Raw genomic sequence first — 16782 nt, forward strand, 5'->3', positions numbered from 1 at the left:
TTTCTCTATTACTTAAAATAAGAGAAATTAGGTAGAATTGGAGCTAAAAACGGTACGAAACTTACCCGACAAGTTATTGGTAGGAAATATCTCCCAAGCTCTCAAAATTGGTTGCCCTAGTAGAGCTCACCTTCCTTCTCCACTCTCTCACATGTTTCCTTCCTTTCTCCTCTATTTTCACAAGCTGCTACAAGTATTTAGTACTAGAGGCATGGCGCATATTGAATATGTCGCGGTGTGTGGCATAGTAACTCTCACTACGCTTGCATGCTTCACTCCGCAATACCATGCTTCCACTCTGTCCTACTCATTCAACATCCCAAAAAGTCAAAACATCAATTTACTATCAAAAATCCTAGTTACACACTAATTTATTAATTTACACCTAATTAGCTATTAGTTTTAGAATTAGAAATTCAGGATATTACATCTACTGTAAATTGTTATCTTCTATTTGTTAAAATATCCAACATAACTTAATCATATTTTAGCCACAATGCATCCCCTTTTCATTTCCTCGTCTAAGATTAGAATTAATCCTTTGTCTAAAGTTGCCTTGAGAAAAAGAGAAGTCGCAGCTAGGTCACTGATAGGTCGAATTTGTTACACACTTTTCTTAAGTATTTAGGAACACATTTCATGATAAAAAACCCTAAAATATTCATTCTTAGTGTTTTATTAGGGTTTTGAACCCTAATGAGAAAGTGTGTATATTAAGGGTATTTTGGTCATTTTGTACTTTGATGGGAATTCAAGGAAAAATTGGGAATTTTGCGTGTGCATTATTTTTAGGACCATTTTTATATGTTATGAGTCTCCATATGCATTGATATCACATTTTTAGTGTAATTTTGCCTTAGCATTCAAATACATGCATTAGGGATAATTTGGTCATAAAATGCACTTTTTCACGAAATTAGGGTTAAGCTTAAGATTTATGCATTTTGATGGGATAATATAATTGGTCTAATTAGTTTTCATTGATTCATCCTAGGTTGAGATTTATTAGGAAAAGACAATATTTTAAGGTTGTCTCCTTAAGGGTTTCTAATTAGCCTTCGATTTTAGTTCAAGTGTGTGCTTGTCTGCACTTGAGTTTTGTGAGGCTTTCATATTCATTTTTTATTAGTCATTTTAATAATTTAGATGAATTAAATATTTCATATCATAGTCTAATTAAATAAATGTCACACTATGGTTATTTGATTATTTGATTTAATTGTGACTTAGGTGAATTAATGTGACAAATAAAGATATAACTCAAGGAAATTGAAGAGAGCTTCCAAGGAGAATTATGTACATGATTCAAACCTGGAATGAGTCCATTTAAGTGTGATATTTAGGGGAAAATAAGGGACACATAAATTTTTCATCCACTTGCACATAAGGGATCAAGTTGACTTGCCAAAACTCAAGCTAATTGTAATGTGTTCAAAAAGCTTGGAGGCAAATTTTCAAATCTGAATTTGTGCTTCATTTGGAGTGAATTCCAAGGAAATTAAGGGAGCATAAGAGCTTATCATATCCATGCATATATAGGATTAGAAGAGCAAGCATTGGAATTATCACCCAAGTGACTTGCAACCTAGACTACTCTTAACCTCACTTGACCTAATGACTTGTAATGTGTGTTGTGGCAACTTGTTTAGCAAGTCATTCACCTTCAATTTCGTCCAAACAGATTTAAATAAGGCTAGGATCAGATTTTCAAATCAAGCAAGCACAATTTCAGATTTTCTTCTTCATGTTCTTCATGTTCTCTCAATTTTCTCTCTACACTTCCACTCTCCTCCATATATCTCAATCTAACCATCCAAATTTAACCAAACCACCACAATTATCATCCTCTCTTTCTCCTCTACAAAACCTAATAGCTTTCATAAGGATCAAACCTTGTTTGCTGTGTCAAAATTCATAGGAAAAAGAATCAGAATTTTAAGCTTCAACTTAGAGATTGCTTGGAGATGCAAGGCTAGATTCTTAAATGAGCTACTATGAGGAGGAGAAAACCTTGAGTTTGTATTATTTTCTAGCTATTTTAAATTTCTCTTTCTACTTTCTCTCTCTAGAATTACAAATTTGTATGATTCTTTGAACTTGTAATCTCAAATGATGATTTATTTGATTGAAAGGAGTTTGTTGCAACTTGAATTTGGTTATGTTTAGTGCATGAATTTTCAGCCTCTTCATAGCTTGTTCATAATCTTGGCTTGTTTGATGAGATTAATATGTTTTCTTGCTTGTCATATCCTTGCCAACTTGAATGCATGTGTATATATTCATGTATCATAATCTTGAGAATATTAATTCTATCAAATGTACTTAACACAATTGATTCAAGTAAGTAGCACTTTGGTTGGGCTTAATGCTGGCTAGGTTTTGGCACATTCTAAGGCCAAATTTATGGATTAGGATTAGTCAAGAGATTAGTTAAGTCTTGGTTAACATAACTAAGTCATTAAAACTAAAGAGAAGAGAGAGGAGACCATACTATCTAGGCCTTAATCAAACAAAGATAGGTGACCAAATTCACATAGGAGTTCCCACTTTTAATAGGCTTTCACACATTCACTTAATTCACTTTAAAATTAGGTTTAAAAGCTCAACTAGTTTTGAGTTTAAATCTATCCCACACACCTTTTAACTTGTAACACACTTCAAACTTAAATTTTCAACTAAGCCTACTCATAGAAGAATGACCTAAGTTCACACTATCACTACATTAGTGTAACTTAGTAATATTTTACTAGGGTAGCAACAACTTTAGTTAATTACTACTTCTTTTGATTCTATTTATAAGTCACTTTTAACATTTTCACTAGAATCAATAAACATTTTAAACTCCATTAATTTTGCTTAAAAATTCAATAGGTTTACAAATTTTATCCCTATTAAATATACATTAAAAAAAATACTTTCACATTTAGTAACCTTTCTAACATTTAATAAGGGTAAAAGAGTAAAGAGAGACAATAATCATTGAGATTCTCTATAAATAGAAACAAAATAAATTCTCTCCCTATCCCAATGATTTGAAAACCAAACTGAACCGGACAGTCCTACCGATGAAATCGCTAGCTAGTCACTCTAATAGCTTGATTTGAACCATCTATCCATTTTAATTATTGGACTAGATTGGATCACTCCTAATAGGCTGTTGAAATGTGAATCGATTAAAAACTATGAACCTGAGTGATAGAAACATATGGCGCAAATTTCATTCTTTCAAGTTATGTAGCAATTTCATTTTTTTCTTATATTTATATTATTATATACATGTATAATTTTTTAATTTAATTATTATATCATTAGTTTGATCATTGATTCAATTGGTTGGACCATGTAAACTATGAACAATTGACATTTTTGGTTTAACGTCTGATTTGAATCTGAAAACATTGTTCCATCAATAATTTGGGGGAGGGGGTGGTTTGGTTGTGTTCTGTAATTCGTCTTGTCTTTGGCATTTCAACTCAAAAGCAAAACCGTGGATGGTGCTATCGGTGGATTTTGGTTGGTGCAATCAAATTGTTCCAATCCGCAAATCATGTGATTACGGCATATATTTATCAGCCCGATACTCGTCCATGGATTTACTAGCATGCAAAATGTTACAATAACAAGTAAAATAAACTATGGGTCTTTTTGGTTTTCTGTTGGTCAAAGTCAGTTTTTAAAAAATTTATTCAACAAAAGTTAATTTAATAAAAATTAATTGTGATAATAAAATTTATATTTGAATATAATTTTTTAAAAGTCAGGTTAATAGACTGAAAGTTATTTGAATTATATATATTATAATATGCTTTTGAATGTATAATTATTGAGTAGACCATTTTTGTTATATAAATATTTTGTATCAGAATAATTTAAATATAATTATATTTTTTTAATAATATTAAATACCTGTCATCTTTTTACAAGGCATTTTTAAGAAGGATATTCAATTCTTATTATGAGTTTAAAAAATTATTTAATTATTTATTACTGCTTTTAATATTACCTTTCTTACTTCTTTTGTTTTTGTTTTATTTGGCTAATTCTTTATTGTAACACCTGTATAAATATGAAATAATTTGATATTTTTTATTTAGTGTTATTGAATTGAACAAACCTTTTAATTTTACCTTGTAATAATATAAAAACAAAGAATATAAGGCAACTAGTATGAAAGTACGATAAATAAGGCTTTTAATTTAATTTGATTGGGATGCTAATGATGGAACAAAGGATGGAGTGTCAGAATGATGAATAGTGTATAAGTTTTTAGGATTGAAAATGTGCTTTTAGTTTGAAAAGCTCTAAGAAATAAGTTTAGCTAAATGTACTTTTGAGCCTAATTTCAATGCTCTTTTAGGAAAGTTAATTTAGGTACGAATTGTTACTCAACCAATTTTTAACATCCTAAAAGTGCAAATGCACTTCCTAAATGTGAAAAGTTAGATTCTCAAACAGACACTATATCGAGAAAAGTTTAGAGTTTGGGAGCTTTATAGACATAATATTTTTTGGGTATTTATGCAGTTTTAGTCGAGCATGCTTCCTCCATATGTTTCTTTTTATTTAAATCCGCCCCAGCATATGTGCACTATATGTCACGATGCTTTCATCTCAAATGAGGTGCCCTTTGCAATGCATGTATCTTCGTGTTTTTGTATATTTAAGCTTTTGATTGCCCGAAAGAAAATTCCGCAGATATTACCTTAGAAGCTCAAAAGTTTGTAGGCCTTGTCTTTCTAGTACACTAGCCGTCCATTTATTTTCTAAAAGAAACCCCAAATAACATTACTGACTAGTTTTATGATTTAATTACATGTCAAACTGATCTTAAAATTACGAACCTAAAATAAAATTACTGACTAGTTTTAGGATTCAATTGCATGTCAAATTGACCTTAAAATTACAACTCCTAGCCTGAGCTAGGTTGCTTTATACTTTAAGATACTATTTGAATTAATGAACTTAGATTTGGACAACATTTTAAATTTCATATTTAAAATTTATGTATTTAAATTTATTTTCTTGTGCAGTTTAAAACATTTAGAATGAAAAATATAAACGAGTTGATATTCAAAATGAAAATAAAAAATTAAAAATAATGATTTTATTTCTATTTTTTAATTGAAAAAAATACTAACATAAGAGATGAGTGAAAATATAAGAATCATAAAAGTATCAATAATAAAAATATAAAAAAAATAAAATGTTTGAAATGATTAAAATTTTAAATTATTAGAGTGTAAAAAACTTAAAATTATAAAAAAATTGTAATAAAAAATAAATTTATATTTAAATCAAATTTATATTCATAAATTTTTATGTATCCAATGAAAAAACTTAGATCAATCTAAATTCAAACTCAAACCTTCATCATTCCAAGCTCACCGTAAAGGTCAAAAGGTCTTAAATACTAATACATAGTCCCTGAAATAAATCGAGATAGTAGTGGTTATCGAAAGAAGTCTTCAGCATCACCAGTAGTTCTGTCAACTGCTTCCTTGGGTGGAGGCATAGCAAAGAAATCTTCATAATGTCTTAGAACAGTATATGATAAATTAGGGAATCGTCTTATCAAAAGATAATGTTGAATGTCGAAGTTTGTCTTGTTTTTATATGTTGTACTGTTAATTCAATTTCCTGTACATTGCACGAAACTGATTTTACGGTCGGAGACATTTCTCGGAACAACAAGCTGACAAGTGGAGGGCCAAACAATGTTGTTTCTCCATAAGAGTCTGCATCGAAGAGCAAAAAGAAGCTTCAAGTGATCCTCTATTGACCTGACTGACCCTTTGCAAAATGTAAATACTAAATACTATTATCTTCTTCTCAACAATTTTTTTACCCCAACTTAGATTCTGATTGAACATGAGATTTGATGGACAAGTGGAAAATCTTTACTTTTCTCAACCATAAAACTTCCTTCTACTTTAAGCCAAATGCACATAATACCTCTTACCTTTAAAACTTGATTAAAAACCTCATTAAGCTTTTATTTTTATGCATAAAAACCTCCTTCCCTTAACAGAGCAGTTAAATCATTTTCAGATTTTGCCACATCATATAAATATTGCCAAATCTTGGTGATATGTCACATGACATGACTTTTGTAAGCATTTACATGTTATTCTATGAATTCAAACGGATTTTTTTTTTTTTTTTGTGAAAAATCAACCACTGCTATATCCTGATTAATGAAATTCCATCACACAGCCTAGGTTAGGTGCATCAACAGATTTTTCACGATAGAGATATAAAAATCAGAATCTTGCATAGTTTTTCATTAAATTGATTCTACATTGCCAAACTCTTCTTTCTAGACCATGACTTCGAAATATTCATCAGTGCCTACGCAGTACCTATAAGCCTCTCAATTATCAAATTTCTCGACTTTTAAAATTTTCATTGCGAATATCCAAAGACTTCTTTTTTTTTTTTTTTGAGGTCTAAAATGTTTGAGGGATCAGAGCAAAATGAGGAAAAAATTGAAGGGAATTTTGTAGTATACATTTATCTTCCTTGAGCCATGTCAGACATCATTTAACTAATTAAATTTGTTGTGGCATATCACAAAAAGCAAAAAAAAAATAATGATGTGGCAACATCCGTTGGTGACTTCATAGTTCTATCAAGATGAGGAGGGTTTATGCATAAAAAATAAAATGTTAGGAAAGTATTCAATCAAGTTTTAAAGGTTAGGGATGCCATATGCAATTCATCTAAAGTTCAAAGAAAGTTTATGTATTTTAACCTTTCTCAAAAAATGCCAACTCATTATTAAAAGAGGAGCCAAAAGGATTACTTGTTGTACATGTGTGTGTGTCTGTGTGGGGGGGGGGGGGGGGGCGCATGTCACACTCCTGAGCAGCATTTGTTAAAGCTATTGCATAGCAACTTTGTCTTAGGAACTCAGAGTACCATCTACTTATTGCTTCTAGGCGATTAGTTTATCCCAATTAGTTTACCCCTTGCTTTTGGCGGTTAAATTCAGAGCATTTGATAACACCAATTCCATGGTTGAATCAGAACATGCATGCAATAATTCTATCTAATTCTTCTTGCTAATGACTCTTGTTGGCGCCACCGAGTGCTTGACTCAATTGACAGGGGATTATACCAACTTTACAAAAGTCTCAAGTTAGAGTCTTAGAAATACAACTACATTAAATACTTGGTGGAAGAGTGTGAACAGTGTATTTGTCCAGATATTTTTTGCATTTAAAAAATAATAATAAACTCAACCAAAAAAAAGTGAAATAGATAAAAAAAATTTAATTAATACGGTTTAATTTTATTTTAGCCTAGATAATCTTTTGTTGTTTAAAATTTTAATTTTTTCTAGTTCATTAAAACAACAAAAAAAATAAAAAATATAAAAATAAAATTTAATTCCTTTTAGGATTATATTTAATTTATTTTCAGATTCAATTTTGAAAATAAAAGAGAAAATATTACTTAAATCCTTTAAAACCTCTTCACCAAATCATCTGGACAATCAGAAAATTCTGAGGATCAACTTCTTGAAAATTAGATCCTTTGAAAATCTTTTAAATCTGGTTGGTTCCTTAAAAATATATATATTTATATATACGTACACCTAAAAAAATTAAAAACATTATAATTAAAAATTAAAAAATATATATAATAAAGGATGGTGAAACGCTGTTTGCTCCAGCATTTCACCCCTATAGCCTTCAATTCATCCGAGCGAAACCAGAGACAGCACGCAAAAGAAAAAAGCAAAAAGAGAAAGGCTCTGAGCAAGAGCAGACACGCAAAGGCAGAGAGGAACCCAGAAAAAAGCGAGAAGAGCAGAAATGCAGCCATGCAGAGAACGCATGCACGAGGAGATGTAGGTAGGGAGAAGAAAAAGTGAGAGACAAAGGAGAAGAGCAGACGCAGAACACACGCACCCACAGCCCAAAAACACTTTTGGACAGAGACGCAAAAGTACTAGAGTGCAAAACAGAAACACGCGCACACGATAACACAGAAGAAGAAAAAAACAGAAAGCAAACTCACATACACACATGAACACAATAGAGGAACAGCAAAGAAAAAGCGAGAAATACAGAGCGAGAAGGGTGAAGCACGTAAACTCTCTCCTCACACGCAAGCTTAAAAAAAAAAACTCTTCCCTGCTTCTACTTTAAAAAGGGATGAAGAACAGAGAGAAGAGGAGGGAGTCTGCACAGGGACCGAGGACGAGAGAGAGAGAAGCGGCAGAAATAGAAGAAGAAAAATAGAGCACAGATGCAGCACTCAGACCGGATGAAAATGGAGAGAAAGGACATGTTATATTTGCTTCTGGAGGCGAGAACAAGAGAGAGATGGAGAGTAAGAGAGCAATAGCAAAGATTTCTGGAGGTTAAAGGAGAGAGAACCGAGAAGAAGGATGAATGAATGAGAGAGAGAGAGAGAGAGAGAGAATAGAAGTTGGAGCGAGAGTGGGAGAGAGATCTGAAAAGGGGATGAACAAACAAGAGATGGAAGAGGAGACCGAGAGAACGCTAGAAAGATTCAAAGAGTCCGAATTTGGAGAAAGCAGCAGCATCCATCGAGTGAAGAGGAAGCTACGATACTGACCTTCATGCTGTCGCGGAGAGAACATCGTTGATGTCACCACCGTTTCTTTTCCTACAGTTTTCACTTGAAGCTGTGAAGTGAGATTCTGTTATCTGTAAAGGTTTGGCTAACGTGCTGTTGTTTTGCTTTTACTTTAGTAATTGAATATGAAAATTGAAAATGACTTCATATTGATTTCATGATCTAATAAACTGTAATTTTATAATTAATTATTTATGATAGTTTAAATAAATAATTTTTAAGTATCATTTTGTTTTGAAGTTTTCAAGTAATAATAAATTTCATGATTTTGGGTCTCAAATTATTATTTTCAACTTCATTATCTTTGCAACTGTTAATTTGTTTTATGTGTTATTGATTGCAGTGAAACAACTAATATAATTTCAGTATAAACTGTCAAAAAATAATTGTAGTGATGATTTTTGCTATGTGTGACCTTGGAATTTCATTTCATTATAGTCATAATTTCCACTGTGATTATTTGCGTTTATCATATTGCAACCTCTCCTTTTACATGCTCTCCATTAACTTGTCTTCATAACTTCTTTTTTGTTACTTGTTATTGGGGTTTAAATCTCTGTCTTAAGATGTGCATCAAAGAGCCTCAAGCCTAATGGCCGAACATAGCTTTTTTTCAAATTATCTCAAGTTTTGTGTCATATTTTCTCATGGAGATATCATAACACTGTGAACACTAAATTTTGTTTGGACATCTTTTTAAATATAATAATAATAATAATAATAATAATAATAATAATAATAATAGTAGGACTAATAATAACAATGAGAGAAAATGTATTTATTTGGGATTTATCTATTGTGTGAAATTTAAAATCTTCATAGACATTTTAAATAATTATCTACTATATAAATCAATAAGATTTCGTAGATAGAAAGATCCAACTTATATATATTAATATGAGTTTCAATGACCTATCATTAAAATTAACTTTTCTTTTTAACTTAAATCAATAAAATATTTAAGTTTTGTGTGAGATTTTAAAGAATCTTTATAAAGATTTAAATTAATTACATCATCGTGTAAGATAATAAATCTTTGTAGATGATGTGATTATCAATTTGTATATAGTAATTAAATAAATAATTTTTGTAAATAGAATAATAAACATTTCTTAATAAAATTAATTAATTAAATTAATGTATTTGTATAATAACCATTAAATCTTTTGGTCATGTAAGATTGTTCAATCTCCATAGACTTCTAGAATAATCACCTTCCCGTGTAAGTGAAAAAGACTTCACAGGTATAGTGATTAAAATTTCTATGTTTAAAAATGTAAATTATATAATTACACATTAAAATATATTTAATATATATTTATATATATTATTTAATCCTTTATTGTGTGAGGAATTTGAATCTTCACAGATATTTAGGATAATCGTATTACCGTATAAGTCAATAAAGCTTTGCACGTATGATGATTAAGAGTCTTTTAAAAAGGTATAAATGTATGAACATACTAAAACATATTATTAATATTTAAAAATTTAATTAAATAAACTAAGGTATTAAACTCTTTTATTGTGATTTTGAAATCTTCCAGAGATATAAAATAATTATATCACTGTATAAGCCAATAAAGCTCTATAGATATAGCGATTAAATTCTCAATTATAAAATATAAAAAAATAATTTTAAACTCTTTTCTTTTCACAACAAAAATAATAATTTTAAACTCTTTACCTTTTTCTTATTTCAAAAATTCAAAAATAATAAAAATATTTAAAATTAAATTATTTTTTCACAATATAAAACACATATATCAAATTTTTAAAAAATTATTTTATTTACAAAATTATAAATTATTTTTAATTAATTTCTCTTCAAAAGATATTTTCATCAACAATTTATAATCCCCAAATGCATAGATTTTAATACCTATTACAAGGTACATAAACCTTAAAATCTGATTCTGAATTAAACCCTCCCTTATAAATAAATATTTTTTATTTTATTATTATCATTTTTTATATCAAATAAGTGAATAAGAAAGAAATAATTAAAATAATTTTAAAACCATATTAATGTAGCATAATAAACATTAAGTAATCGTTTTTATAAATGAGTGTTGTAAAATACTTAACACCTTCCCTTTACTCAATCAATTCACGAACTTATTTTCTAATTTCACAAGCCGTTATTATCTCCTTTAAATGATTTTCCAAAATTTTTCTGACAACTCCTTCAGTCTTCTTTCTATCAGTCAAATTTTCACTCTTGCACACCGTCTTTGTCCCATTTTCAGGTGCGACGAAGAGTTTTGCTATCTTGTGTGGTCCTGCTTAGGTCAATCCAAATTAGTTTCAGCTCGTTAAGTCCTCCAATTGAAAGAGGAACAAGCTCAAGATATCACAAGTGATCCGATCCAAAAGGGATAAAAAAATTGTGCTGGCAAGGTTGTTAACTCAAGTACTCAACTCTCCCAAAAGAAAAAACACAAATCGCATAAAAATCAATTGTCAATTCACAGTGGAGATTTCCTTGCAATAATGATATTTTGTGGTGTTTCCGTGGGAAAATAACTACTGTAGCCGATACTCCAATAACTGGTTAGGATAGTTGGTTACAAGTAACCAATTAGAAGACCAAGCAATGTTCAATATGTGAAATTTGACAGACAAGACAGAGTCTTCACAAGATATTGAGAGAAAAGAGGATGGATGAAAATAATGAGGTGTTTGATGCCATACACAATCACACTCAGATCATAGATGTACTGGATCTAATTCAGACTAAGTTGTTATTTCCGTAATGGAATCAGGAAATGCCTCTTCCTATGCTTCTTTAACAGCTACAAATGAATGTCTCGATCAAAATGAAGCCAACCAAAATCAAAGAAGAAGGAATGTAGACTCCTTTCAAGAGAAATTCAAGAAAACATCTGTGAGGAAAAGAGCCCACTCATGACTCATGAAACACATTGCATAATATCATTCCATTAAAGAACACGAATTGTTATCTTAAATGCAAAAACTTGCCAGGGCATCGAGATCAAAGATTGCTAGGAAAACATGGTACCTTCATCCTAAGTCAAGGTTGCTAGAACTGTGAGCTTTACACCATTAATGCGAGAATACATGCTACATACTTACCTTCGCCCAAGGTAAGTGTTCTCCGTTGAAGTCTTATCCTCCTTGAAGGGTTGGGTAGATGCATCAGATAGGGTAGGCATTCTAGAAACACTACCTTTACCTTTCTTAGCATTTGGTCCCACAACCTCAATCATGTATTTCCATCCATCAATCGGTCTTCGCCGGCTGAAAACATGAGTCTTAATAAAACTAGCAATCTGCATACCAGAGCATGTTAACTCCATGATTAGATATTTCCAAGAATCATATCAATGCTTATATTAGGAGTAGCAAGGCAAGAATTAAACTTATAGTCGAATGCACCTGAAACTTGCAATAAGAAATTCGGCGATCAAATTCTTGGAGAAGAATATCTTCTTCTCTCTGTGACATCTCCCATATATTTCCATCTGGAGCTTTTGCTGTTGTTTCCCAACCATCAGGAGCACTTTTTAACTCAGAAGAACTTGGAACTTTTGCATTGTTTAGATCATTGTTGCCAGAATCGAAAATGCTACAGTTGTTCAAAGCAAACAAGTAAACAGGCATAAGTAGCTTACATGCACATATTGTGATAGACGAAGACTTGAATTAAAAGCATACATAAAAGTTTAACCAATAAAAAATTAGCAGGTGATCACAACCAAAAGTTTCCCTTTGTAACCTGTTACTTAAGCATTTGTTACATTTCTCAGACAGCAAGAACAGTATTGTAGGCATCTTAATTTCTGAAGACACATTCTTCAACCAAGAAAACACATTAGAGGATTAAACGTATGAAAAAGACATTATGGAAACTCATAATTATACAATTTTAACGCTCAAACTTGCTGCAAAAGTAAACCCAGACTTTATATTTTGTTGCATGAGAAACTCTGATTGTTTAGACAAACAGATAAAGCTAATCCACGAGAAACTCAAATTACTTAGAGAAGATACAAAAAATTACCAAAACGTGAAAGATACAATCAAAACTTATAGCAGTTGAGCCATGTTAAGGCACCAATCCATTAAGAAATTAATTTCAACAACAAATCACGACACATAGAGATAAATGATCCAAACATTCATATATAACTGTGTCAGGTATTCTGGCACCTATTTCCAAATCATTGCTTAATAGAAGGGGGGGGGGAGAGAGAAAGGCATACTCAGAGCAGCTATCGAGCAATCTCTGGATATCATCTCCACCACCAACAGTGGAATCCCCCAATTTGGCTTCCTCCATCTTCTCAATCTCCTTCATCCATAGACTCGCATGTATCCTCTGCTTCTTCAACCGATAATCCTTCTTCATATTCTCCATGCTGTAAAGTGCACCATTACCACCCTCACACAGTTTTTCCTGTTGCTGAGCCTGCGACCCTTTTCGCCTCTCATTCCAATTCTCATTCATGTCCTCAACAAAAGCCTTTGTCTCCACATCAACATCTGCCGAAAGAACCGTCATGGGATCCTCTGAAGGGAAATTCACATCAGTCTCCCATGGAGCCTGGGCCTTCGGTGTCAAGTCCTCCGGCAGCCAAGCAGCTTCCCAAGCATCATTCCACTCATCTTCTCCATTCTTGGAGCCACGGCTTGAAGACGACAAGAATCTCACAGAAACTTCCCAAGTTGAATTCAAATGGAGCTTCACACCTAGCTCACTGAACCGTTTCACCATATAACCAGCACTTCCAGTTTGCCGAAAAGCATGCATGTTTCAAATTTGAGTGTGTTTTTTCAACTGCTAATCAAATTACACATAAATTGCACTGCCAGCCGTTCACAACTTAGCAAGATCCTATAGGCAATGTTTTAAAACCCAAATTGGATAGCGAACTAGAAATGGCAGCAGGTCACAAGTCTCATGGTTCAATCGATAACCTAGTAATTAAATAAAATATATATATAACTATATATATACATATATATATAAGAAATAAAATACAGCAATACAACAATGCCACAAGTTCACAAGCACAACAAAACAAAATCCACAAACACAATATTATAACTTCTAAGTTATACTTTCATCACTTGTCAAAGATTGGTGGATCTTGATTAATCCACTTATAGGTAGACAGGAACAGAAAAATAATCAACGCAGAGAATATAGCCTTGGTTTAGCTTTTCATGCCAGCAATATGAGCCTATATTTTGATACATAGCACATAGCACAGACACTACAATGCAAGGCAAAACGTGAAATTATAAAAAGCTTAGCTTTCCATGCCAGCAATATGAGCCTATATTTTGTCCCCCCCCCCTTTTTGGCACAAGCCTAAGCATTGTAATTGTAACTAATATCTAAATGATGTTACACAGGTCGAAAAATCATAATAAATCTGCATTTCATAGCAGCAATAACTTCTACAACCTTCTTCAGAATAATGAAAGTAAGAAGTCCCAGTGGACCAACAAAAACCAGTACAGACAGTAGTCAACCATAATCATAAATGGAAGCAGAACACTATTAAGCAGGCCCTTGGTTCTATGACGCGTACCATTGCAGATTGAAACATCAATGTGTAGCGGACATAATTATATAATTCAAAATAGGAATATGAATTATATAATGCTGGCTTTCATAAGCCACCCATTGTCTGAAATGAAAGATTTCGACATAAATTGTGACATCTGCGTTAGGTCCCCATTCTCTTATCTAGAACACATTACTGACAGTTTTGTACCTATATGAACATTTTAAAAATAGTTAACGCAGAGGATTTCGCCAAATGTCAAAGTCACCTAGTTGTAGGTGCAGATGTAACAATTGAAATAGCCATGGATCCATGAAAAACATATTAACTCCTAAATAAGTTACAACATAACTTAGAACTAACTTTTGCCCATTAAACATCATTACAATTCCTCGGCACAATATTTATCTCCAATTGTAATAAGATGAAGTTTAATAATTTATAAGGAAAGCTATTTCAAGATAAGCTTTATGACTCAAACATAAACAAAGATTACACAGAAGAAGGGAAATTCCTCGTCACCAAGAATAGAAGGGTGTCGTTTCACTTATTAAATGAAACAAAGATTTCAAAAAAAAAAAATACCTAGGAATTAAAGCACCAAAAGCGAAAGAACAACGTCTTCATTGAAGAATCAAAATATTATTCACTCTTAAGACTTTGATAGCTCAGGTAAAGCTGGGATAAACTATTTTTGTTAAGCAGCCATAAGCAGAAACAGAAATAAAGGATGGAGAGGAAAGAGCCTCAATTTTTATATACCAAAGGAAAACGATTGCCTTTAACCTTATAAGAAAATTCTTCCGAAACCAGGGCACCAAAACCAGTATACGTGATACAAGAAACAGAGTATATTTTCTTTTTGGCCTCCTCCTCACTGTACCAAACCAAACAAGTCCATATATGAAGAAAAGCCCCAGAAGTAAGGTCCCATTTGAATATGGGAAGGAGTAGGACAACGGAGATTAGGTTGATTTGGGGAGAGAGATAAATGAGAGTGAAAGAAAATCTCACCGGGCAGGATGAGGCCGATCGACGAAGAAGACGACGAACGAAGAATGAGGCCGAGGCCGATCGACGCCGTCCGACTCCGTTCTGATAGCAGCTTGAGAGTGAGAAGCCAATCAAGACTGAGGAGTGAGACCCGCCCGCGGTGCTCATCAGTACGGGGCTGATCTGGCCCTCCATCTCACCCAAAACATTTGTGCGGTTGATTTTTTATTAATTTTAAAATATTGTAAATATTATATTTATTAAAATAAAAAATAAAAATTAGCTTAATGACATTAAAAAATATAACTTCCATAAATTATGAAAGAGGTTTTTAAATATTTTAAAATATGGCCTATTTATAAAATTAATTGAATGTGTTTTTATTTTTTTATCCTTAGAATAAATTTATTATTAAAACAGAATATATTTGATTTAACTAATATTTACCTAATTGGACAATTCATTTTTATCATCAAAAATCGTATTATACGTGCTCCCTCTTTAATTTATCATCTCTGAATATTTTTTCATTAGGTTTTTGGATCTAGTTTTCTTAAATCATCATATTTATCTCTCGTGGAGTAATTTTCTTCATCAAAATTTTTTATCTAATTTGCCTAAATCACCATCTTCATGGTAGAACTTTTCTTCTCTCTCCATCTCTGTTCTTCCCAAACATTATGAAGAGGATGTTAAACATTGAAAAAAAAAACTCTATTATTGATTTGCAATTATATACGACTATATATCAATGATAAACAAATTGATAAGTTTTCAATGATATGGCTTATATATGAGTGATATATAATAATATATCACTGATATACTATTGTAGATCAATATAACCAGACAATCAAATATAAATTTGTTTATAATTAATATACAGTCGTATACCAATGATGTAGTATCACAAATCAGTAATACGAAAAATGCATAATTATTTTTCCAAAATAGATCAAATAAAATCTCAAGAAACCCTCGCTTGAACTCTGGCTCTTGTAACAGAGTCTGATTGAACTTCTTCACCCTGGATCTACAGCATTAGTGTGGTTTTGTGTAAAAGTTATAATTTTAGACTTCCTCACCTCGCATTCATGATTTTTCAACCTGAATCTATAGTTTCTAATCTGCCTCGCCTCACGTTCTTGTAATCTCCTGACTAAATCTCTAACTCCGTTTATCTATCGTGTGAGTTATTTCATTGTCTACTATCAATTTCTTTGCTGTCGTGATCGAGAGTGCAGTGTCATCTCCACGTTTTCGGGTGGATAAAAGTGAAACCAGTGTGAAAAAGAGGAATCAGAGTATTGTGATGTTTAAGGGTAGTTTTATCTTTTGGATCAAAGGTAAATTAGGAAATGGCCAATATCTTAATTTAGGAAAAGGGTAAATTTGCTAAAGCCCCAAATAAAAATCATAAAAATTTTAATACTAAATATGAACTATTTTTTGTGCTCATTAGAGAATGTACGCCGTGATACCCATCACTCTTGATAAGCATATAGTCTAGATTTAAGTTTTTATTTTTCTATTTTACATTTATTAAAATAAAGATATATAAAAAATATCAAATTTTTAATGAATTTATTCATTACCAATCTTATCAATACATATTTAATTTGAAAAGTTTAATATAATATTTTTT

The 16782-nt window shown here is 31.6% G+C and overlaps 1 protein-coding gene across 1 annotated transcript; it reads right to left on the bottom strand.

Moving 5' to 3' along the window:
* Nucleotides 1-11161: 11161 nt before the first annotated feature.
* Nucleotides 11162-15797, bottom strand: LOC129322493 (protein GAMETE CELL DEFECTIVE 1, mitochondrial). Its single transcript, XM_054968804.1, has 7 exons — nt 15764-15797; nt 15159-15320; nt 14931-15021; nt 12834-13328; nt 12007-12196; nt 11704-11900; nt 11162-11492 (listed from the first exon to the last, which is right to left on the bottom strand). The coding sequence occupies exons 1-7, from the start codon at nt 15795-15797 to the stop codon at nt 11396-11398; spliced, it is 1266 nt and encodes a 421-aa protein (XP_054824779.1). The 3' UTR covers nt 11162-11395.
* Nucleotides 15798-16782: the final 985 nt, after the last annotated feature.

Source organism: Prosopis cineraria, unplaced genomic scaffold (genome assembly GCF_029017545.1).
Source record: "Prosopis cineraria cultivar Desert tree isolate PC_DT_omini unplaced genomic scaffold, ASM2901754v1 PC10, whole genome shotgun sequence".
Lineage (NCBI taxonomy): Eukaryota > Viridiplantae > Streptophyta > Magnoliopsida > Fabales > Fabaceae > Prosopis > Prosopis cineraria.

Coding starts and splice junctions, on each gene's coding strand:
- LOC129322493 (XM_054968804.1), bottom strand. CDS start 15,797: ATGGAGAGAGAAGAAAAGTTCTACCATGAAGATG. Junction 13,329..14,930: donor CGGAAGAATTTTCTTATAAG/GTTAAAGGCAAT, acceptor GAAACGGTTCAG/TGAGCTAGGTGTGAAGCTCC. Junction 11,493..11,703: donor AACACTTACCTTGGGCGAAG/GTAAGTATGTAG, acceptor TTTTCCTCACAG/ATGTTTTCTTGAATTTCTCT.